This window comes from Pyrus communis, chromosome 9 (genome assembly GCF_041283825.1).
Source record: "Pyrus communis isolate YQ-2024b chromosome 9, ASM4128382v1, whole genome shotgun sequence".
NCBI classification, from domain to species: domain Eukaryota; kingdom Viridiplantae; phylum Streptophyta; class Magnoliopsida; order Rosales; family Rosaceae; genus Pyrus; species Pyrus communis.
Window position 1 is genome coordinate 4663580 of NC_142573.1, and position 24038 is coordinate 4687617.

Consider the following 24038-nt stretch of genomic DNA (forward strand, 5'->3'; position numbering starts at 1 on the left):
TTTGGAATACAAAAAAAAATTCCTCTAAAAACGTTTTTAATCATTTTAAACGTACTTCCAAACAAGCTATTCATAATTAAGCACCCTTGCCTATTTTTTTTATTACTTACTTTTTGCCCTTTCCTAACCCACAAAAAAAAACAAAATTGGGCCACCTGGTTTTAGGTTTTAGGTCCAATAAGAATGGATTCAGTGCAAAACAGGAGGGTGAAGAAGCCCACATGAAGCTCAGAGCTCACCGCCCTTCGGTACTGCTCAGTGCTCGCCATCAAAGTCCGTCGTCCTCTTCACAGAGAGAGAGAGAGAGAGAGAGAGAGAGAGTAATCAATGGGATACATACAGGAAGCACGTGAGAATCACGTGAAGAAGAAGGTTGAAGAAGGTACGGTTGATGTACGCAAAGCTCAAACTCTAGGACTCTGAGTCTCAACAACTATTTTTCTTTAATTTTGTGCTAAAAATGTATAATCTGTTGTTATTGTGCTAAAAAAACATATAATTTGTTATTTTCCTCTTAATTTTTGTGCTTAAAAATGCATAATTTGTTGTTATTGTGCTAAAAAATTCATAATTTGGTGTTTAAATTACTGTTGAAACAGCATTGCGGAGCAAAATGAAGCACAAGGCGCTGCAGGAGTGCAAGGATTTGGCGTCAAAGTACGCCGAGTGCTCGTACGGAAGAACCATATCGGTCGTTTGGCAGTGCCGGCAGCAAGCCAAGGAATTGAACGAGTGCCTTCACCAATTGTAAGCCCCAATTCCTTGATTAATTTATTAATTACTTTATAATTTCACCCTGGTGATTCAAATTTTTCACAAAAAAGAGCAAAGAAATGTTTTTTATTTTCAAACATGGTCTTATAAGATTATGAATGTTAAATGTTCAATGTGGGAGTGCTCTTACCAGCATTGTAATGGCTTTGTTGATGAGGGTTTGGTGTGATGCATAAATTGTTGTACCATTTGGGAAATTAGTTGGCTCCGATGTTTCACGAATACAGATTTGAAGAATCGGATACAAATGGGGGATGTATTAGGGGTGTATCTTAGTGTCCGAGTATCCGGACATATCTAGGGTGGCTCTGTATTTCTTTTGTGTAGGATGAGTCTTGACCGGCCATTAGAAAAGTACCCGATGTATCATATTACTTGTTGTTGATATGGTGCTGCATAGTTTACTTAGTTTGGAACCAGTTGAGATGGTAGAGTGGTATTTTGGTTATGAGATTGGTAGTGGTGTTTGGGTTTGATTTCGATAAGTATGGTGACATTCTTCATTTCCCATGTTTTTTTCCTTTATTCAGAGTTAAATTTGGCTTTTGGATTGTTTGCGTTGGTTTTCCAAAGTGTTTTCAGGCAACGGTTTTGGAAGTCTTGTGGGGAATTAGAGTGCTAGGCACAGTGTTGCATGAATTGTTTTCGTGTCCTATGTCCTGCAGTACCCATGAGTCGCGGAGATAGAAAAAGAATTCAGGGTTTCATGCAATCTGTTTCAACCGGGGTTTTGAATTTGGTCCTTGGCATTGAATTGTAGAGGAAAGCACTCTAGTTATAGAACAGGAAAAGTATCCCGTCTTTCTTATATCTGTTTAAGAGAGCACGACGAGAGAGAAGAGAACTTATGTTCGGTTGGCGCAGAGATGCGCGCAGGTTGTTTTTGTTGCTACTTATGACCCTTTTTGTAGTCTTTGAGTAAGAGAGACAATTTTGGATTGAACTTTACGCATATCCAACATACCTGCGCTTCTGCTGATGCATGTGAAATGCGTTGTTTTGATTTTTGCAGCACCAACGATGACGTCTTGGAGGAAATGAAGAGAGCGTACATGCTTCAACAAGACGGGAAGGTGCCTGCATAAGTCTCAGATCATCACTGGTTCATGATTTTGATGTAGAATTTTGTTATCGGAATTCTGGCAATGTCACTGGTTTTTTATTTTGATTTCTGTAATTCGGTTGATGCCAGGGGGTTGTGTTTGAAATATCCCCCGATGAACTTAATAAATGTAGAGATTTCACAGAGTAAATTGTAGCAATGATCCTTCAACTTTAACCCACTTGGAGCAATGGTCCTTTTAACTAAAAATTCATTACCATTAAACTCTCAACTCATCAAAACGTGCAGCTATAGTTTCACAGCTAAAAATCCATTACCAATGTTCCCTCAATTTTAATACAACTAGAAAAATGATTCATCAACTTTAATCCAATTGGAGAAATGGTCCTTCAACCTCAACTTTAATCCAATTGGAGAAATGGTCCTTCAACTTTAACGTAATTGTATCAATGATCTTTTCAACATAACTTATTTTGACAAAATTCTGATGAAGTTGACGAAAATACCATAGCTACACATTTTGTTGAGTTGAGAGACTAATAGTAATAAATTTTTAGTTGAAGAACTATTGCTCCAATTTGATTAAAGTTGAAAGACTATTACTACAATTTACTCAGACTTTGCATCGATTGGGTAATATTTTCTCGAGTAATTTATCTAGAAATACATAAATAACTTCGTCTTGTATATATCGACTACTTTGAGTGCGAAAAATCCGAGCAATTCTGACTTCAAAAATTCTGCAAAACATCAAAACATGATCTAGCCGTTCGTTTGAACGACGTATCTCACACTACAATGCATGGTAGAAAAATGTACGGCTAGATTGAAAGACAGCATTGTATACAATGGTACAATTAACCCGAATAGTAAAAACGCGAAATTCTATTAATTGTTGAAAATTCAAGAACAGAGGCCAACAAAATCATATAATTCTTTTCCACCAGGGTTGAACCGATTCAACCTCGAAAACGAGTGGAAAATGCGAACCTTGAAAAGTTTTAGCCACACTAGATGAATAAATTACACAAATTCATCATAAGAAAAAACCCAGAGCAGATGCAAATTCAGATTCCCTCTTTAACAATCCTCAACAACTGCCCTCGGTCAGTTGCATTAAGCTAAGTGTTTAAGTTGGCTTCCGCATGTTACGCCCAGCACGAATTACTTCATCGACCAACAACAGCTGAGATGCAATTACGGGCCTGCATAATATAGAAACGAACACCAGTGAGTTGCATAAACCGAAAAAGATCTGAAGAAAACGAGTTTAAAAATCATGCCCCGTACCCTGAGTTTATAATCTGTCGCTTCACAGAGTAGTTGTCAAAGATACCCTCCATCTGTGGATCAAGCGGTTCTCCAGTGTTGTGATTTAGTCCCACGACATTTCCCCGATCATGCTCTCCCTGAACAGGAATCCACATGTGATTATATTTCAATCACCTCTGGCAGGATAACGAAATGAAAAACTGAGGAATTTTAAAGAAGTTAGTATACCGTAAGAGCAATTATCACATCTTGTGTATCGAGGCCAGAATTCTCAGCAAGTGTTTTGGGCACCACAAGAAGAGCATCAGCAAAAGCTTCAACACCGAGTTGAGCACGCTGTTTCAAGTAGAAAGATAAAGAGGAGCTTAAAAAATTAATTCCCATAAGGGAATTTAGGAAAATATTTACTTACCCCTTTAACAGTTTTCTTTACTTCATTCACTAAATATTGTCTGGCTGCAACTTCAAAAGCTCCAGCACCCTGATTCACATATGAAAAATGTTTCGCGCATCACAATCTGATGTACATTCCAGAAGCCAAACTTACTAAGAAAAAAGATACGATGGGGAAATTTCTAGCTCAAACTTACTAAGATGACAGCTTCATCTTCAACTGTGTTTTTAACTGCCCTCAGGCCATCACGAACAGCATCCTTAATCTGAGCAATTGTATGGTCATTAGGCCCTGCACCATTAAGAGGAAATAAGGATTACATCACCACAGGACTTGCCAAAGGAAGTAGAATGACTTATATCACGTAATCCTTACTATGAGATGGGTACAGCATAAATTACTAACTCCCGGGTAGAATAACCAAAGAATATTTATATTTTGCAGAATGGTGAAAATACCAATGGAGTACCTTTGATTAAGATTGTGCAAGAGTGGGGATTCTTCACATTTTCAACAAATGTATACTTCTCTTCACCAAGGACATGCTCGTATACAAGTCCAGCCCAACCAAGGCAATCAGGAGTTAAATCATCTACGGAGTTTACAGCCTCCCCGCCACAAGCCAAAACCAACCGTTCCATATTTCTCCTCTTTGCTCTTCTCAGGGCAATAATCTAAGAAACCGCGGAATTAGAAAAGTACCAAACAAGTTGCACTGAATCAGTGAGTGCAAAACGCAACACCAATAAAAAATGTGGTGTCTATCTGATATATATCTTGGAAAATAACTGGAAAGAAATCTAAAATAATGATCCATGACTTACCCCTGCCCTTGCGAGAAGGTCCAGAGATGGGGGATCAATTCCCTTCTGATTGATAACGACAAAGTTATTATCATTACCAGAGCACACCTGCAAATCATCCAATGCAGGAAATATTTCAGAATATGTAATGTCGATACGCTAGGGTGAGTGCTAAATCAATATCAAGCAACCAGCATCAATAGCAACACTCTACCTTATTTTTCAGATCAATGATTTTTTTAACTCTTTCGTCAACCTGGCGCCTTTCAGCTAAAACCATTGCTTCTCTCTGCTCCGCATTTGAATAGAAAAAGCCTGAGTTTACTTCACTGAGATGAAAGCCATCAAATTCATAATGATCAGGAAATCATATCCAATATTCAACATGCCTTTGGAAAAAAGCACAGTTACATAAAGACATATTCTAACATTATTGTGTTAGTGAAAGAGAAGTGTGAAAGCGAGAGGAGGAAGGGAGAAACTATTGATGAGAAAATCTAACTATCATTTGAACAAATTTCTCTATATTTACCTTTTGTCATATTCCAAAGATACATTGCTTGTCAAAATGAAACAATTCTCTGCTCTCCGCTTCATATCAGGATGCCTAGAACCGTGATCGAGAACAAGACCCTCAACCTACAAGACAACATGAATGAGATGAAAAACCACAGGATAATGACACATTCTTCTATTTTGTAACCAAACCTATTGCACCATGCTCATAAATTAAAATTTAAACTGGTCCTAGGCAGTACTATCATAATTTACAATTTCATCATTGGTACTTGGAACTAAGAAAGAAAAACTAAAGCACTATGAAACCACCAACATAAGTGGAAAGGAGGTGAACAAATGAATATGCTTCTGCCCAAATTATTATTCAATGTTACCACCAAAAGAAACAATTATAGCACTACGATACCATCAATTGATGCAAATAGTAACACCAGAAAATATACATATCATTTGCAGAGCCTTAGCAGAAGATTGAGGACCCAATGTCCATATAACTGCCTCTTAGAATTCATCAAGAGATAAGGAGTATCTAAAACGTAGAATAGAGGACAATAACATACCAAGCGTGTGTCTACATCAAATTTGTGTCGCATGTGCATAATCTCCACCATGAACAGATCAATGGGCTCCTCAGGTTTGCGGATGCAAAGAACCTGTCATTTGTAAAACCCCACTTTTGTCAAACATCAAGATGCAAAGGTCTATGACCTATTCTAGATTCCACAAGAACGAAAACAAAATTAGAAGCATGTGTGCAAAAGCAACCTTTCAAGTATTCTTACATAAACCACAAACACTCACCGAATTAACAACTATGTCAGTCAATTGATCTGCCAATGCTTCATATAACTGCACAACAGAATTTGTCATATTCAATATATAATGTGTAAAAGAATTCCATTTTCTCTGAGCTGCACGAAAAGCTAGAAGTAAACCTCACTCTGCCCAGAACCATTTAGACAGAAAGCATAATACAAACAAAATACTACATACCTTTGTTCGCAATGTTGTTCTTGCTACCATTTTCAAAACCTCTTTGTCAGGCTCATTGCCCATCACCACAGGAGTTTTGAATTTCTCAAGAAACTGCAGCATTGCTCTTTTGGCTATCTCAAAACCATCAACCAGGACACGGGGATGCATCCCTGGAACAAGCATAAAGTCACTATTATGAAGTGCACAAAACACAAAAATAAGTAAATTAAATAAATAGACTGACTTGGGGAACATTTCAGAACCACAAGGTGCAAAGATCTAGACTTTTATCCTTATATGAAGAACCAGGTCAAATTGTCCGTAAATGATTAGAGGTAACAGTGAGTCTGTAGGAACCAACCTTCGTCAATGTATCGTTCTGATTGTTTCATAAGCTCGCCAATGAACAAGACAGTAGACGTGGTGCCATCTCCGCTAATGTCATCTTGGGCAACAGCTGTACGCGCAATCATAATTGCCGTTGGGTTTTGAATTTGCTGCAACCATTTGACAGAATATCAATGAATACGCCAAACGCAAAACATATCCAAAAATAATAAACATATTTAACACTAAACCGCATACAACCAATTTCAGAAAACCCTAACCTCCGTCGAATGCACCTCTCTATTCTTACATTTGAAGCAATCAAGTCAATAACAAAAGCAATCAACTTTGAGAGTTTCGAAAACACATTAAACTTCTCAACAAAACCATACAGTGCCGTTGGATTTCGCATTTCAATCAAATCGATAAATCCTTAAACCCTAATTTTAGCACACTCCAAACAACTAATGACCGCACAAACCAAAGATCTACGGTTTCATAAACGAAAACCCATACCATTTCTTTGAGCAGAGTGTTACCATCCTTAGTGAGCTTAATGTCGCCGGCTCCGCCAACAAGCCTAGAAAAATTATCAGAAAAATGTGAGAAAAAAAAAATTAAAAAAAAAAAAAAAAAAAAAAAAAGCAGTGTGATTTTTGCTCACATTTTGATGGTGCCCTTGGGGCCGAGGTTGGTCTTGAGGACGTCCTGCAAGCCTTTGGCGGCGTTGATGTTCATGTGTAGCGCCGCCGATTTGTTCAGCACCTCCGCATTCGGATTCAGCACTCGAATCGACATCCTTTTACTTCTCCTTCTCCTTCTCCTTCTTCTGCTCAGATGAAATCCAAGTGGCGGAGAGTGCGAGTTTCTGAAAGCTCTTGGGAGTTCCGGAAGAAGTAGAAGCTCGAAAACTGTATGCTTTTATGAATCGCAGAGTGCGGGATTTTTTTAGGGCTTTCTGGAGGTGTGTGTGTGTTTTTTTTTTGAGTTTTCTTTTAACTTTTTTCCTTTCCTCAAAACGTTGCCGTTTACGCTTTTTGTAACGGGCCAAATGGATCTTTCCGTTGGTTTACAGGCCGACTACATAGACCGATCCAAAAATCCAAATTCCAAGGAGAAAATGGGCCACAAAAAACCCAATTCCTTCTCTCTTCCGATTCTCCTCTTTGTTTGTCAAGGCTTCGAAAGAACTGTTCGATCAACTCGATCATTTCATTCGTGACAACACAAATCTCTGCAAACTGTGGCTTTTTTTAAGAAGGAAGCCGTAGGACCGACGAAATATCTCTCGATATATCTGTAAATAGGGTTGCCCGGGCGAAGCAATGTCCATACATGACATTTTTACCAAGAAAATTTGCATTTGTAAGGTAATTGTAATACTTGGCATTTTTGTTTAGATGTGTTGCAAGCGCACTGTTCAAAATTCGAAATTCAAAGTAGGAAAAAGAAAATTTATGCATAAATTAGGGATCTCAATTAACTTTTATAACTTAATTGAGGGTTATGATGGGCATAAGATAAGAACCGAAACATTAATTAACAAATAAATGAATTGGGGTTTTCTCATAAACTACTGTTAAAATCCTTTTCCAAATTAGAAACCCTAATGTCGTCCCTAAAGATTGGAGTTGCTGTCACAAATCTAAAACCACCATATACAATAGTAAGCGGAGAATGCTTGTAATCTTTTCATACATTCAGATATAAATCTCCTTCTACTTTTTTAATTTTTTTTTTTTTTTAACAATCCTACAATGTTGCTTGATGATAACAACTTAATCTGGTCTAATAATATCGTTCATGACATAGAATTTATCAGTATCCAGCTCCTTTCATTGCGTGATGCAATAGTGGGATGGGTCAAAAAGGAGGAGGAGAAGTGAAAGAGAGAGAATAACTTCAAAAGATAAAGATGGCTGCTCATCCATTCCTTCATGCATGGTGGGGGATGAGAAAGACTTGTTTCTAACTTTCTGTTAGGAATTTGAGGATGAAAGAATCTGAAACTTTGACCGCGAGTAATAATGCATGTGACTTATGAACAATGAGAATATGAACCATCGTGTGGAATCCGTGTACATGGATTTGCTGAGGTGGGAAGAGATCTACTCCGAATCTCTCCCACCAAATATCCTAGGGATCTAAAGATCCGGATTCATGAAATTTGGCTACAATTATTATAACTTTTAGAAAAGCCTCTATTTGTAGTCGTTAGATCAAATTTTAAGGGTCTGAATGGAGAGATCCGAAAGGGATCTCTTCCCTGCTGAGTTATGTGGATTTATGACGACTCAGTTCAATGGGCTAGAAGATAGGTTTTAAATATATATATATATGTATATGTATATATCTCTCTCTCTCTCTTATCAAAGGTTAGATTTTTCTGGCCTAGTAACCGACTTAATGTTGATCATTTTTAAGGCAAGGTTCGTCTTGCTCGAAAATTCTAGAATGGATACCAATCCTTATCATAGATTAGGTGCATGAACATCTGAATGTACCATGAGAGTGAATATTATATCAAGATTTTGACAACAAAAAAATATCATATCAAGAAAAAGAATTTTACATGTGATTATAAGACAATAAAAAATCTAACGGATAAGAATTCTGATAAATATTCTATCATCTGATCTATATTAGAAGGAAAAACCTCTCATTTTATTTTATGTATATAGTAATTTTTAGATTTTCGGCTTTAAAATTTTGTCACATAGGACTCATATACTTTTGCAAAAAATAATTTTGTGTTATCATTTTAAATAATCTACAGTAACGAGCTTCGAACTTGAATATAGAAAATAGTCTATATTGTTGAGAATGAGTCCCACATTGATGAGATGAACGACCTTGCATATGCTTATAAGAGGTTGGGTTACTTCCCATTATTGACAATTAGTTTTATGGTGGAACCTCAACTTTCTTTATGATATCAGAGCCAGGTTGTTCTACGTGTGAAGCCAAACGGCTACCGACACTATGGGGAATAACTCAATCTCTTATAAACTCATACAAGATCTCTCATTCCATCAATGTGAGATTTATTCTCTACACATACAATTTCTAAAATAATTGACTTAACTCAAGTAAAATGTCTATAATTTCAAAAGAAAATTATCAATTGACAACTTTCAAATTTTCTATGAACCGTACGTTGTATATCACCATGCACGAGCTTTATATAAAAGTCTAATAGTACTGTGGAATAATAATGACGCGCATGCATAAAGATGGACGGACGGCAAATATTCCAGCTGAGGCAAGTACGATATATATAAAGAACAAAATCTTAATTCCAAGAAGTTCCTTCCAAATGGTATTGATTCCTTTCCACTTATGTGTTCTCTTCGGTCCTTTTCTTTTTTCCTTTTTTGGGACAACTTGAACAGAAAGATACAAATATACGTACGTGTTGTAGCTGCAAAAATTACAAATAGTCAACCAAAGTTCGATTTCCAAATTCCATAAACTGAAAGATTTATGGAAGAAATTCAAAATTGAAATTAAGAAAATTGAGATGATTTATTGCAATATTGCATGAAGTTACAGAGAACTCAGTTCCAATAATTACTCAATAAATTTGGAATTCTTTTTCCGTTAAACTCCAGTAGATTTCAAGTTAATAAAAAAATGAGGGAATATAAGTTGAGCATAAAGACTAAAGAGTCAGAAAGCAAGTGATGAGAAGATGATAAGATATTTGAAGAATAAAATTGACTGGCCATTTGCATGTGGGTTGAATTTTAAGAATATTCATATTCTAGAAGAAAAAAAAAACATTAATGAAAAATGTTTGAAAATTTTGAGTTTTAATGATAATGACAAAATAAAGAGTAAAATGAATAGTATCAGGATTGACTTTTTAGTGTAAAAATATGATTTTTCGTTAAAGTGAACAGTAACGGATGCTTTTCGTTAAAGTTCCCAAAAAAATATGAAGCAAGGCAACTTTCCATTACCAAACAACCAGAGATTTCCAGGAAAAGGGTTAGTTTTAGTGCGTGTTTTTATCCTTTTTCCAAGAATTCTAATGCATATTTTATGTTTCGGGTACACTAAAAAATTCCATGTTTTGATGAATTGTCCGACTCAATCGTCACTTGTCATCCTACTCTTGCAAACCACTTTCAGGTATCAACATGGCTGATTATTAGTTGACCTTTTATTTCAGTTTTTAGATAACTTAACGCTTTAATAAAATCAATGAAAAAGAAAATTTGGTGAGGGAAGTGATGATAACTTAACGCTTTAATAAAATCAACAAAAAAGAAAATGCTAACAGAATAATTGGACAGCATAAAGTAGAAGGCAATTTCATTGTCTTAAAATATCGTTACCTTGGTGAGAAGTTTCATCCGTTGACTCCAGTTTCTTTATCTTTGACATCAATCATCAATGTGAGTTGGACCAGTTAATCACAATAGTGTGTTGGTCTTTACAAACAACTTTAAATCTCCCTCTATGTAAAACAAAATAAGAAATTTTTAATTTTGAGAGCTGACTAATTCTAGCTCAGATTGGATGAGAATAATCTGCATGACAACTAGCATATGCTGAGTTAAAATCCCACTTTTCAGATAAAAAGAAGGGAAACTTTAATTCTTAGGGAAACTTTAATTCTTTCAGATGAGTGATGCTTTCTCATTTTCTATATAAGGACCTTGTACGTGCCGAAGTAAACCACATTCACATCCCCTGATCCACAAACATCTTATGAAATTTAGAAGAAATATGGCAGCCATATCTCTTGATCCAAGGCTTAACCTTCAAGCAACTAAAAACCCTAACCAACATGGAGTTATACTCGAAGAAATCGAAGGCCTCATCCGAGTTCACAAAGACGGATACGTCGAAAGGCCTCTGATGATCCCAAGTGTCCCCAGCACTCTAGCTCTACCACCTGGTGTTACGGCCAAAGACGTTGTCATTGACAAATTTACCAATTTGTGGGCACGCATTTATGTTCCAAGCCACCCGGGAAACCTCCCCGTGATTGTCTACTTCCATGGCGGCGGATTTTGTGTTGGATCTGCTTCTTGGAGCTGTTACCATGAGTTCCTAGCCAAACTTGCTTCACAAGCAAGTTGTGTCATCATCTCTGTGAATTACCGTTTAGCCCCTGAAAGCCGTCTCCCTGCTGCTTATGATGACGGATTCAAAACCCTTATGTGGGTAAAACAACAAGCTCTGAGTGAGTCTACTGAGCAAAAATGGTGGTTAAGTAAGTGCAACTTGTCCAGCTTGTTCATAGGTGGTGATAGTGCAGGGGCTAACATAGCCTACAATGTCACCACACAGGTAGGTTCATGTGACCCCTCCATTTTAAGGCCATTGAGTCTCAAAGGCACCGTCTTGATCCAACCCTTTTTCGGAGGAGAGGCTCGAACTTGGTCCGAAAAATGTGCAACTCAGCCACCATACTCCGCCCTAAGTCTGTCAAGTTCAGACACATATTGGCGGCTGTCTCTTCCGTTAGGGGCCAGCAGAGACCATCCGTGGTGCAACCCTCTAGTGAACGCCGGCGTGGCCAAATTGCGCGATTTAAGGCTCCCAAGCATGATGGTATGCGTATCAGAATTGGATATATTGAAGGATAGGAATTTTGAGTTGTGCAACGCATTGAGTAGCATTGGGACAAGGGTGGAAACTGTACTGTACAAAGGAGTTGGCCATGCATTCCAAGTTCTGCAAAACTCTCAGCTCTCTTATTCACGGACACAAGAATTGATATCTCACATCAAGGCCTTCATGATCAAGCAATAATAGCTATTTCATGGATTTCTTTTTCTAGTTTGATATTTTATTAGGGTATTGTTTGTATATTATGCTGAAAGTAACTTATTATTGAAACTTGTTAATTAATGTATTACATAATTTTCTTCTCATATACAAAAACATATGTATTATCTTCTATATATGCTTAATTATAATAAACATTGGTCTCTTGATTCTTTTGTTTTTATATTACATACTCTTGACTTCGGATGCAAGAAAATAATATTTTTGTCATATATATCGATTAAATTGTTATTTCTTAAACAAAAGTGAGACTAAAAGTAATTAGCGGAAAGGTTTAGTGTCAAAATGTTTTGGTGGATCCAATGGTTTTGTTAATGATGGGTTTTGGCGGATCACACATGTATTATTTGCAAATTTATTAACGGTCCCTAAAATATTGTTTTATCCAAAATAGGCCCAAATTATTAAACCCAACAAAATAACCGACCATAAAATTCAAGGGAAAACTTTATACAGGTCCAATTTTTTGAGCCAATAGTAGGAATAATCCAATTTATTAAAATAAGTTCAATTCCTTAAATCTTATTATTCTATTGTCAATAATTATCTCTTAAATGATAAGATTTATTATAAAAATCAAATTTCTTCCTAATTATCTCTTTGATTATTTAATTTTTTTGTTCTTTCTTGTTCTTTAACCCTTTTTTAAACCCCATTTAGAGATTTTATTTTTTATTTTTATAATCAACCTATATCACAGGTTAATTATATTTATCTACCTATATGATAGATGCTTTTTTATAATCAAGTAAGATTCATGTGTCTTGCTTGTAGATATATTATGTTTGTTTTCTACCTTTTAGTTAAGTTTCATATCTTACTTATAGGTATGATATACATTCATATATTTGTTACTTGAGTTAGGGTAGAATGATTTGCAGATAGATTTACGTCAATATATTATTTTTTTTGTTATAAGATATTAATTAAATTTTTTGGGGTTGAAAATTCATAATATTAGAAGATTTTAATTGATTTTTAATATTTTTAAAAAAATATAAAATGAGCATTAAAAAAAAATACATATAATTAGGTAATTGGACTCACTTTTAAAAACCATCTATGTTTTTGGACCTGGATCTAAAAGCCCCAAAATTCAATTATTTGGAGACAAAAGTAATCAATCTGTGCCCTAAATCTCTGTGTTCCCCCCTGTCGTGATCATCTTTTCAGTATCAATATATCAGGTAATCAATCTCTACGAATGGAATAAGATCTAAATTTAGAAAAATATATTCGAAGTCGTTTTACATCTGATTGAACTGGGATTTAGGGTTGTGTGTTTTTAGTGTTTCCTTGTCTGAATTGTCTCCTTTTGTTTTGAGTTCGTCTGAGTTGTATTTAAGTCAGAAAAAGGAGTGATTTGTTGTGTGTTACGTAAATTGCAGAGGATTATAGGTTATAGTAGGAGGAGCTCCAATGGTAAAGGGGGCTAAACATAAACCTAGGAAGGATTGAGAATCCTCTTGGATTTATGATTATTCTGAGGACGAAGGGTACGATGCAGAGAAGCGTCGTCGAGGAGATAGGGAGAGTGATAGCCATAGGTTGAAGAAGAAGAAGCTCGTCAAGGAAGGTGATGGCTGGGACCCCCCAAAGAATGGCAACGAGGTTGAAGGTAATTCGTGCTTTTATTATCCGTATTCTGTTGTTTGAAATTTTTTTTTTTCGGAATTGTTTTTGGACTGGGGGGATTGATTAGCATGGCTATGGCTAGTTGCGGATGGGTTTGCGGATAAGGACATCAACCAAATGATAAATGATAGGCGTTGGCAGACAACACCTTTGGATATCATGGAGAATATCGTGCCTCAACTTGCGTGATCGGATTCGCTTAACCTCTGCAAGTATTGGAGTTCGATTGCTATGCAAAGAGACATCCATAGACTGCTCCGCAATTGCCCTGGTTAGTACTCACCCAACGAAGTCCCGAATACTTAATGGTTGTTTGGTATCCTATTTGAAATTTTTTATTATTAACATTTCTTGAAAACAATTTTCTGTAAGACTCAAAAACTTGATTGGTTTGGGATTTAAAAATTTTAAATCTTACAACTTAAACTAGACAAAAAGATTTAAAAAGAGAGGTCACATGAGAAGGAGAAAGAGAAGAGAGGAGGAAAGAAAGTAAGAGATGATTGAAGGGAAGAGAAAAAAGAGAGAGGATCGGAAGAGATAGAGAGGAAGAAGAGTGAGAGAAAGAATCAAGAATGAAGATAGTGGATTGGAAGAGAGACGAAAAAGGTCAAAAAAAAAAAAAGTGGAGAGAGAAAGAAGAAAAGATAGAGAGATAGATTTGGAATGAGAGGAGAGAAGGAAGACAAAGAAAGATGTGAGTTTAAGTTTAAAAACTCTAAAAACTTTTTTTTTTTTTTTTTATGTTTTTAAAGAATAAACTATATTTTTGAGTTAGTCTTGAGTTCAGTTTTTGAAAATAGTCTTACCAAATAAGTTTTAAGGCCTAAAACTTGAAAATTGTTTTTGAATTTAAAAAGTTGGATTCAAATAGAGTACCAAACAAGTCCTAGGAGTTCTCCAGCCCATATGAGCATAAACTTATCAAGTTAGGGTTGCCTAAGCGAAATGAAGGGCGGTTTCTTAGTTCCCGGCCCTAAAGGTTGGTTGATTATGGCCGAGGAAAATAACTATGAAGTATTTTTACTAAACCCTATTTCAAGAGCCAAACACAAACTTCCTTCCTTGAGAGAAATTTCATCTTTCCACAACCTTTGATTCTTATCCAAAAGCCATAAGTATCGTATTGATTCTTATCCAAAAGGCAACTGCTTTCTTCGTGAAATTGCCTTATCCAGTTCAAATATATCAGAATGTACAGTAGCAGCAATTTTTTCTTCTATGGAGATTGGTTTGTGCAGGCCAGGAGAAAAAAAGTTGGAGAATCTATCAGATGTTGGATTGTAAAAAGGATTCTCCTTCATCCCTATTCTTTTCGTCTTGTGGCATTCTATACGCCTAAAAATGATGAGATTAAGAGTGGACGCATTATAACTCGCACATCACAGTTTGGAGATGATGATGATGAGTTGGAATTGAAGTTGGTTTATGACAACGAAGAACCACGGGACTACCGGTCATCATACTATGAATTTCGTTCACGTCGTAGTCCCTTGTTCGAGTTCGAGGACAAGTCATATTTGACAGAATCAACAACCAACAATGAAGTCTAGTTGATCCATCAGATGAAGGATCCATTCGTGTACGATATGCAAACTTGTTCAAAGACTTGTGATTTTTTAATTTACAAGATTGAGTCGAAGAATGGTGGCAACTTTCTCGTGGTACAGAGTTTTGGAAACCAAATATTGTTTGTAACAAGCCGAGGTTGTTCCTTGCCATTTCCAGTGAGTAATTCCGAAGGGTTGGGAGCGATAGCGTTCATTTCGTAGGGTTAGGAGGAATTGAAAACGTGTTTGACCTTTCCCATCTTTTTGGATATAGTACCCAAGCCGCGTCTTCTACTTAGATGGTCGGAAATTCGGAAGATATATTGAAATTCATGATGCTTCAAAATCACCTAACCGTGAACAAGATTGTTGGAAATTTGGGATGGTTCAGTCCAAGTTTATAGTAACTAGAGATGACATGGTACAATTATTCTTTAATAATTCAGACTACTGAGTAGTATACAAAATGAACGATCACGATTGAATTAAGAAAATACTATTTTCGATCGTCAATCTAATAAATAAAAAGCACGACAACCTAGCAGTCCGAACTAAAAACAAACCCGAGATGGTGAAGTTGAACGGTTTGCTTGAGAATTAACTTTTGTTCTTTTTGTTTCAGTGCATGCAGTAATAGTATTTACACCTTGCCAGTGTTAAACTCTTCAATTCATTGAATTAGTTTATACAACTACTATTTCTTGTATTTCTTTTTAGTTTGCAAGAGCATTGTGAAATCTCAGATGCAAATTTTTCAATTTTCAATTGGCAAACATGTACTCTCTCGAGATCTCTATGTTGACTCCAATTTCATTATCTTTTCACTGCTTGGTATTAATTATTAATTTGAGGAAGACTTGAATTAGACCAGTTAGTCTGGTCAGTGTGCCTGCTCATTGCATCCTATTGGAATCTACTTCTCTTTAAATTAAAGTAGTTTAGAAGATAGATAAGAACATTACATTGTCACATCCCGGTCCGGGACGGATCACTTTTCGGGCCCGCTCCACTACCGTAGCACGATATTGTCCGCTTTGGGCTTACCATTCCCTCACGGTTTTGTTTTTGGGAACTCACGAGCAACTTCCCAGTGGGTCACTCATCATGGGATTGCTCTAGCCCCCTTCTCGCTTAACTTCGGAGTTCCCATGGAACCCGAAACCAGTGAGCTCCCAAAATGCCTCGTGCTAAGTAGGGATGGGAATATACATATAAGGATCACTCCCTTGGGCGATGTGGGATGTCACAATCCACCCCCCTTAGGGGCCTGACGTCCTCGTCGGCACACATGCGGCCAGGGTTAGGCTCTGATACCAAATTGTCACATCCCGGCCCGGGCGGGACCACTTCTCGGGCCGGCTCCACCACCATAGCACGATATTGTCCGCTTTGGGCCCTGACCACGCCCTCACGATTTTGTTTTTGGGAACTCACGAGCAACTTCCCAGTGAGTCACCCATCATGGGATTGCTCTAGCCCCCTTCTCGCTTAATTTCGGAGTTCCCATGGAACCCGAAGCCAGTGAGCTCTCAAAAGGCCTCGTGCTAAGTAGGGATGAGAATATACATATAAGGATCACTCCCCTGGGCGATGTGGGATGTCACAACATTGTCAAACAAAATACATTGTTAAATCTCACACTTCGCGCATAAAAAGTAGGGGAAAAACTTCAATTCTTTCACAACGAGCACGCCAGCCTTTCAATTTTCTTGTACAAGCTAAGTATATTATCTATCTTTGTTTAATTATGATAAACATTGGTCTTTCCTTCTATATTCTGGAGTTTTAGAATCTAATGTTTCATAACAGTTTATCAAGCATTGTCGCAAGGGCTTCTACTTTTGGTGCTATGTAGCGTTAAATGCTACAAGCATTGGATGGTCTCGATAATAAAAGCAAACTCCTAACTAATCCAATCGATCAAATTCTCGTAGCATTTAATAGTTTGTAAGATGGAAAAATTTTCCGCAATGAACACAAAAAACTAGTTTTTCGCTTATCATCTGATTAAAGTGCAATAATTTATTCAAATAAACTGTTTTCCTACATTTGTGATATGTCTTGTTTAATTTACCATATAAACATTTTTTTAATTTATTGATTTGCTCCATTTGGGTAATTTATTCTCAATGTTAAAAGAAGTTTGCTTATTAACTAGTAATACGGCATAGTGATATTCATGTTCACTTATAAGTGAGAGGTCTCAAAGTTCAACTCACATGAATAGCGATAACGTATTATACTTATATTGAGTTCGATGCCTAATAAGTGGTTGACCACTCATTGTGTGGTCTAACTTGATCCCTTTAAATGTAGAATCATTGTATAAAAAAAGAAGTCCAAGTTCAAATTCTCCTTTCTACGATGGTTACCAACTTTACATAAGAAACTAATGAGTCATTAGGTAACCATTTCGTTTTCAATTTTAGTTATTTGAAAACTAAAAATTGAAATTTTGTTTGGTAACTACTGTAACATCCCACATCGCCCAGGGGAGTGATCCTTAAATGTATATTTCAATCCCTACTTAGCACGAGGCCTTTTGGGAGCTCACTGGCTTCGGGTTCCGTAGGAACTCCGAAGTTAAGCGAGAAGGGGGCTAGAACAATCCCATGATAGGTGACCCACTGGGAAGTTGCTCGTGAGTTCTCAAAAATAAAACCGTGAGGGAATGGTAAGCCCAAAGCGGACAATATCGTGCTACGGTGGTGGAGCGGGGCCGGGAAGTGATCCGCCCCGGGCCGGGATGTGACAAATTGGTATCAGAGCCTAACCCTGGCCGCGTGTGTGCCGACGAGGACGTCGGGCCCCTAAGGGGGGTGGATTGTAACATCTCACATCGCCCAGGAGAGTGATCCTTAAATGTATATTTCAATCCCTACTTAGCATGAGGCCTTTTGGGAGCTCACTGGCTTCGGGTTCCGTAGGAACTCCGAAGTTAAGCGAGAAGGGGGCTAGAGCAATCCCATGATGGGTGACCCACTGGGAAGTTGCTCGTGAGTTCCCAAAAACAAAAACGTGAGGGAATGGTAAGCCCAAAGCAGACAATATCGTGCTACGGTGGTGGAGCGGGCCTGAGAAGTGATCCGCCCCGGGCCGGGATGTGACAACTACTAACATGAAAGTTGAAAACCAAAAAGCGAAAACTTAATGCCAAATTTTGAAAACTTAAGAAAGTAGTTTTTCAGTTTTTTTATTTTTATTTTTAAATTTAAAAACTGAAAATAATTACCTGAAAATGAGGCTCATAAGAGTTGATAAAAATAAAACTAAAAAAAGAGGAACTTTGAGGAAATAGGACAGTGAGTCCATCAACATGTTTTTATCCAAAACCGGCCCAATTAAGAAACCCAACAAAATAACCGACCGACGGATCATTAGCCCAATTTTGATCAAATTCAATTAATTGGAGGCAAAGAAATCAGTCTGCCCTAACTCTGCGACTTCCCCCTTTCGCGAGCTTTTCTGTATCAACCAGGTAATCAATCTTTTCTGCATCGAGTTTTCTTAAATTTTGAAAAATATTATACGAATCTGTTTTCTCGAATTCGGTTTGCATTTAGGGTCTGCTTTTAGTGTCTTCCTTGTTTGAATTGGGTCCCGATCTGAATTGGTTTCCCGGTCTGAATTGGTTTCCCGTCGATTAGGTTGGTCTGAATTGTACAAAGTCGGAAAATTGAGTTATTTTTTGTGGGTTTTGTTGACTCAATTGCAGAGAAGTGTTGTTGTTGTTATACAAGGAACTGGAAGCAATGGTAGAGGGGGTCAAACATAAACCTAGGAAGGAGCGAGAATCGAAAAGGATTAGCGGTCATCGAGATGGCGAAAAGGAGAAGAATGGAGAGAGGAGACATAGGGGAAAAGATAGAGATTTTAAGAGAGATGGTGATTCTAGTCGTTCCGCGAGAGACAAGTTAGATAGAGATGAGAGAGATTGTGATTCTAGTCGTTCCACGAGAGACAAGTTTTGTGATTCTGAGGACGAGAGGTATGAGGTAGAGAAGCGGCATCGAGGAGATAGGGAGAGCGGTAGTCATAGGAGGACTAGAGATAAAGAGATGGAGAGGGAGAAAGACAAAGAGAGGGGGAAAAGAGAGAGGGCTAGAGAGAAGGAAAGGGACAGAGATCGAAAGAGAAGGGTGCGGAGTGATGATGTAGATGAGGAGGAGGAGGAGGAGGAGGAGGATGTTAGGGAAAGTGATAGGAAACGGCGTAGGAAAGATGACAAGGAGAATGTGGAGAGAGTGAGGGAAAGGAGTAACAGCAGGTCAGATAGACATAGGGATGGTCGAGTTGAGAGCCCTGTAAAGAAGAGTGATGATGATGATTCAGTTAGGAAAGAGAAGAATCCGATCTCTGAGGTGGTGGAGGAGGATTTAGAGGATGAGCAGAGGAAATTAGATGAGGAAATGGAAAAGCGGAGGAGGAGAGTTCAGGAGTGGCAGGAGTTAAGAAGAAAGGAGAAAGAAGCTGAGGGAGAGAAGCACGTGGAAGGGGATGTTGATAAACACAAGTCTAAAAAGACCTGGACACTTGAGGGAGAATCTGATGATGAAGAAGAGGCAGGTATGGACGTTGACGGAGAAGCCTATCTCACTGACAAAGAGGATGGAGCCGTCATGGAGGTTCATTCTGAGAATGAAACAGCTGCACCTGCTTTGCAGGATGATGAAATTGATCCATTAGATGCTTTTATGAATTCTACAGTGCTGCCTCAAGTTGAGAAGCTGGCCAATGCTGCAGATCAACCAGTAGTTGCTGGTGAAAAAGGTTCAAACAAATCTTTGGGCAGAATAATTCCTGGGGAGGATTCTGATTCGGATTATGGGGACTTTGAGAATGATGGCGATCCCTTAGAAGACGAAGACGATGATGAGTTCACAAAAAGGGTGACAAAGACAAAAGTGGATAAACTTTCTCTAGTGGATCACTCAAAGATAGATTATGAACCATTCAGGAAAAATTTCTACATTGAGGTGAAGGAGGTCTCAAAAATGACCCCAGAAGATGTGGGTGCATACCGAAAACAATTGGAATTGAAGATACATGGTAAGGATGTCCCAAAGCCCATTAAGACCTGGCACCAAACTGGACTTACAAATAAAATCTTGGAAATGATAAAGAAGCTCGACTATGAAAAGCCAATGCCAATTCAGGCTCAGGCAGTGCCTATAATTATGAGTGGACGAGACTGCATTGGCATTGCAAAAACTGGCTCAGGCAAAACCCTTGCATATGTGCTGCCAATGCTGAGGCATATCAAGGATCAGCCACCTGTGGTAGCTGGAGATGGGCCTATTGGCCTTATAATGGCACCAACGAGGGAGCTTGTTCAGCAGATTCACAGTGTTATAAACAAGTTTGCCAAGACACTGGGTCTCAGGTGTGTGCCTGTATATGGAGGTTCTGGTATTGCCCAACAGATTGGGGAGTTGAAGCGGGGTGCTGCAATTGTCGTCTGTACCCCCGGTAGGATGATTGACATACTTTGTACAAACGGAGGGAGGATAACAAATCTACAGAGAGTAACTTACTTGGTTGTGGATGAAGCTGATCGAATGTTTGACTTGGGTTTTGAACCTCAAATCAATCGAATTGTTCAGAATATTCGGCCAGATCATCAGACTCTATTGTTTTCTGCCACGTTCCCTCACCAGGTTGAAGTCTTAGCACGTAAAGTCTTAAACAAACCTGTGCATATACAGGTTGGTGGTAAGAGTGTTGTAAACAAGGACATTACACAATTTGTTGAAGTGAGGTCCGAAAATGAAAGGTTTGTTAGATTATTAGAGATACTTGGGGAATGGTATGAGAGAGGAAAAATTCTGGTGTTTGCCAAAGCACATGCAACGTGTGACACTGTGCTTAGGGATCTGCTTAGGCATGGATATCCTTGTCTCTCGCTTCATGGGAACAAAGATCAAACAGATCGTGAATCCACCATATCTGATTTTAAGAGCGATGTGTGTAATTTGTTGATTGCAACTAGTCTTGCTTCTAGAGGGTTAGATGTTAAAGGGGTTGAGCTGGTGATCAACTTTGATACTCCAGATCACTACGAGGACTATGTTCACCGTGTTGGTCGTACAGGCCGAGCTGGCAAGAAAGGTTGTGCTATAACGTTCATCTCTGAGGAAGATGCTAAGTATGCGCCAGATCTTGTCAAAGCATTGGAACTCTCTGAGCAAGCTGTTCCAGATGATCTTAAATCTCTTGCTGATGGTTTCATGGCAAAAATAAAGCAGGGACTTGAGCAGGCCCATGGGACTGGTTACGGGGGCAGTGGTTATAAATTTAATGAAGAGGAAGATGAAGCAAGGAAAGCAGCAAAGAAAGCACAGGCCAAAGAATATGGTTTTGAGGATGACAAGTCAGATTCAGAAGATGAAGATGATGGTGTCAGAAAGGCTGGGGGTGACATTTCACAGCAGGCTGCCCTTGCTCAAATATCAGCTATTGCTGCTGCCTCTATTGGTGGCACGGCTTCAGTTCAGACCCCTGTCTCTGCTGCCCAACTGCTTCCTAATGGTGGATTACCTGTTTCTCTTCCCAGTGTCCTTGGTGGTGCAACGTTGCTAGGAACAGCAGCTGTTTTTCCTGGGATGGGTCTGAATCTTGTTGGACATGAAGGGGCAGCTCGAGCAGCAGCAATTGCAGCTGCCATGAATTTGCAGCATAACCTAGCAAAGATTCAAGCTGATGCAATGCCCGAGCACTATGAAGCAGAGTTGGAAATAAATGATATTCCCCAGAATGCTCGATGGAAGGTTACCCACAAGGAAACTTTGGGCCCTATATCAGAGTTGACTGGAGCTGCCATTACTATTAGGGGTCAACATTTCCCACCAGGCAAGGTTCCAGGGCCAGGAGATCGCAAGCTTTACCTGTTTATTGAGGGTCCTACTGAACAATCTGTCAAGAGAGGTAAATCAGAACTAAAACGCAAGTTGGAAGAAATCATGAATCAGTCATTATCACTTCCCGGCGGCGCTCAGCAACGCAGATATCAAGTTATATAAGTGAGAACTTGATTCCAACTTACTTTATGCATAATTTTATCTGCTTATGCTGAACTCAACCTGACTCTCAGTTCTTTGTTTATTGTTTCGCAATCACCTAATGAGTTTCTATATTGAATTGTTCTGGTTAATAGAATATTTGTCTTTCCAAATGTCCTATCTATCCTGCTAATCTTTCATATCCAACTTGTACGAGAACCTGCCCTGTTAATCTCTAAATGAAATCTTAGTAATCTAATTACGGTTAACGATTGTTATTTGGAACTCGTTTTATTTTTACTTGGAATAGTCAGATACATGTTGGATTTTACTATGTACATAGTTATGATTTGTTGTCTTGCTTTGCACAATTTTCAGTCCCGCTTTTGATCTTTTTTCTTTTCTTTTGTTTGTCATTTCCCCTGGTGCGAGGGACATTATGTGCTTATGCTCGCATGTTCAATATTGTCTCTGCCCTTATGAAGCTGTCCAAAAGATGCGAACGTGGTGCGATTCTTCAGTTTGAAGGGATGTATGTGCTTTAGAATCTACTGGTGGATGTTGTTTTTATATGTTCCATGAGTTGTGGGACCAGTGAATTCATTCATTTGGGTTCTTTCCTTGGTGCTTATCCAGGTTTTGTTTGGGAGTTGCTGGAGCCGATCAGCTGCCCTATAAAATGGATTTGCTTTTGCGGTGCTATAACGGGTTACTGAGTTCTTTCAGAGATAACTAACCCTGCGCACTTTGCTGTAGTTTTGCCACTTTTGGACTTCACTTTTTGATTGTCATGGTTGTTTTATTTGTTGCAAATGCCTTTTATGATCTGAATTTCAAATCGCAGGCCATGCCTTTGCTTTCTAGTAAAGATTTTCAATTTTGGTTTGTTTTTACGTTCTCTTGATTTTCATTAGCAGGTTTAATTTGTCGTCTTTCTCGTGGAGGCGATCTTATAAGGAACATGGTAGTTGACCAACACATTGATGATATACTGATGTCCTTTTTGTTCTTTTCAGCTGGAACTAGCAATGGATCATAAGCCAGTGGAAATGTCATGCCAAAGGTCAGAAAACCCCCTCGTTAAGTATGCTATCATTAGATTGTTATAAGAAAAAAACAATCGAGAGTAAAATTAAATTATAATACAATTGGAAAGGAAAGTTCAAATATATATTGTAGTGGATTCTCTTATTATAATTTTGATCCTTACTTTCATGGAGTTCCATCTCATACATCAATGTTTTCGATGCAGTGGCCGCGGAAGACATCAGGGGACTGAAACTTGAATTTCCATGGCAGCAATCTGTTTACCTGCGTTCTGAGGAGTGTTCTTTTATACTATATTTGGCATGTAAGATATCTTCACAATTTTTTGCAGAAACCCGAAATTTACTCAAAAGTGAAAGGTTCAATGTAAAATTCATAAATATGAATGTTTTAAGAAACAGCGTTCTTGTTCATACCGGTGGAGATTTCCAAATTCCGACTGTGTAGGAAAAAAAAAAAACGCTTGTTTGGCATCTCCTTTAAAACTTTTAGCGGCGAGTTTTTAGTCGCTGTGACAGATCTCTTTAGTAGCGGCTGGCCACGAAATTTATCGTCGTTTAAAGCCTTCTTGCTGATTGAGCGGCATATTTTGGTCCCTAAAGGCTGAAAATCGTCACTACTCGCTGCAAAAGATATAAAATGATCCATCTTAGACACGAATTTTCCTTCTGTTTTCGGCAGACGTTCACTTTCTTTGCCCTCGTATACTACAGCCAATTCAATAACAGCAAGAAAACACAATTTGTTTGTCCATTTTTTAATGCAATCTACAATCATCAAGTATGTGCTCTTTCACATTAAGAAATGAACTTGTAACATTTTTATACCTTCCAGAATGAACTTAATTGCTACAATCCTAGAACAATTGAGAAGCACGTG

General features: G+C 38.1%; 4 protein-coding genes and 1 pseudogene across 5 annotated transcripts; 4 read left to right on the forward strand and 1 right to left on the reverse strand.

Annotated features, from left to right (window-relative positions):
• Positions 1–309: 309 nt before the first annotated feature.
• LOC137741092 (uncharacterized) lies at positions 310–2053 on the forward strand. The gene is made up of 3 exons (XM_068480897.2): positions 310–382; positions 600–747; positions 1787–2053. Exons 1-3 carry the CDS (start codon positions 328–330, stop codon positions 1857–1859), a joined length of 276 nt encoding a protein of 91 aa, XP_068336998.1. The 5' UTR covers positions 310–327; the 3' UTR covers positions 1860–2053.
• A 651-nt stretch (positions 2054–2704) lies between these two features.
• LOC137739016 (T-complex protein 1 subunit zeta 1) lies at positions 2705–7144 on the reverse strand. Its single transcript, XM_068478488.2, has 15 exons — positions 6792–7144; positions 6644–6707; positions 6162–6297; positions 5819–5970; positions 5627–5674; positions 5386–5478; positions 4839–4945; positions 4521–4635; positions 4328–4414; positions 3973–4177; positions 3700–3794; positions 3522–3590; positions 3338–3445; positions 3128–3246; positions 2705–3042 (listed from the first exon to the last, which is right to left on the reverse strand). Exons 1-15 carry the CDS (start codon positions 6923–6925, stop codon positions 2967–2969), a joined length of 1608 nt encoding a protein of 535 aa, XP_068334589.2. The 5' UTR covers positions 6926–7144; the 3' UTR covers positions 2705–2966.
• A 3684-nt stretch (positions 7145–10828) lies between these two features.
• Positions 10829–12072, forward strand: LOC137738867 (putative carboxylesterase 17). The gene has a single exon (XM_068478338.2). It carries the CDS (start codon positions 10844–10846, stop codon positions 11891–11893), a length of 1050 nt encoding a protein of 349 aa, XP_068334439.2. The 5' UTR covers positions 10829–10843; the 3' UTR covers positions 11894–12072.
• Positions 12073–13688: 1616 nt separating this feature from the next.
• On the forward strand, positions 13689–15748 carry LOC137739407 (uncharacterized; annotated as a pseudogene).
• A 2716-nt stretch (positions 15749–18464) lies between these two features.
• On the forward strand, positions 18465–23557 carry LOC137739813 (DEAD-box ATP-dependent RNA helicase 42). Of its 2 annotated transcripts, none has more exons than XR_015966739.1 (4): positions 18465–18592; positions 18830–22644; positions 22749–23175; positions 23365–23557. XR_015966739.1 is itself a non-coding variant. In XM_068479529.2 (4 exons), exon 2 carries the CDS (start codon positions 18867–18869, stop codon positions 22131–22133), a length of 3267 nt encoding a protein of 1088 aa, XP_068335630.2. In that variant the 5' UTR covers positions 18465–18592; positions 18830–18866; the 3' UTR covers positions 23129–23175; positions 23365–23557. The 2 variants fall into 2 exon arrangements, 1 of the variants encoding a protein (XP_068335630.2); XM_068479529.2 differs by having other exon boundaries at positions 18830–22133; positions 23129–23175.
• Positions 23558–24038: the final 481 nt, after the last annotated feature.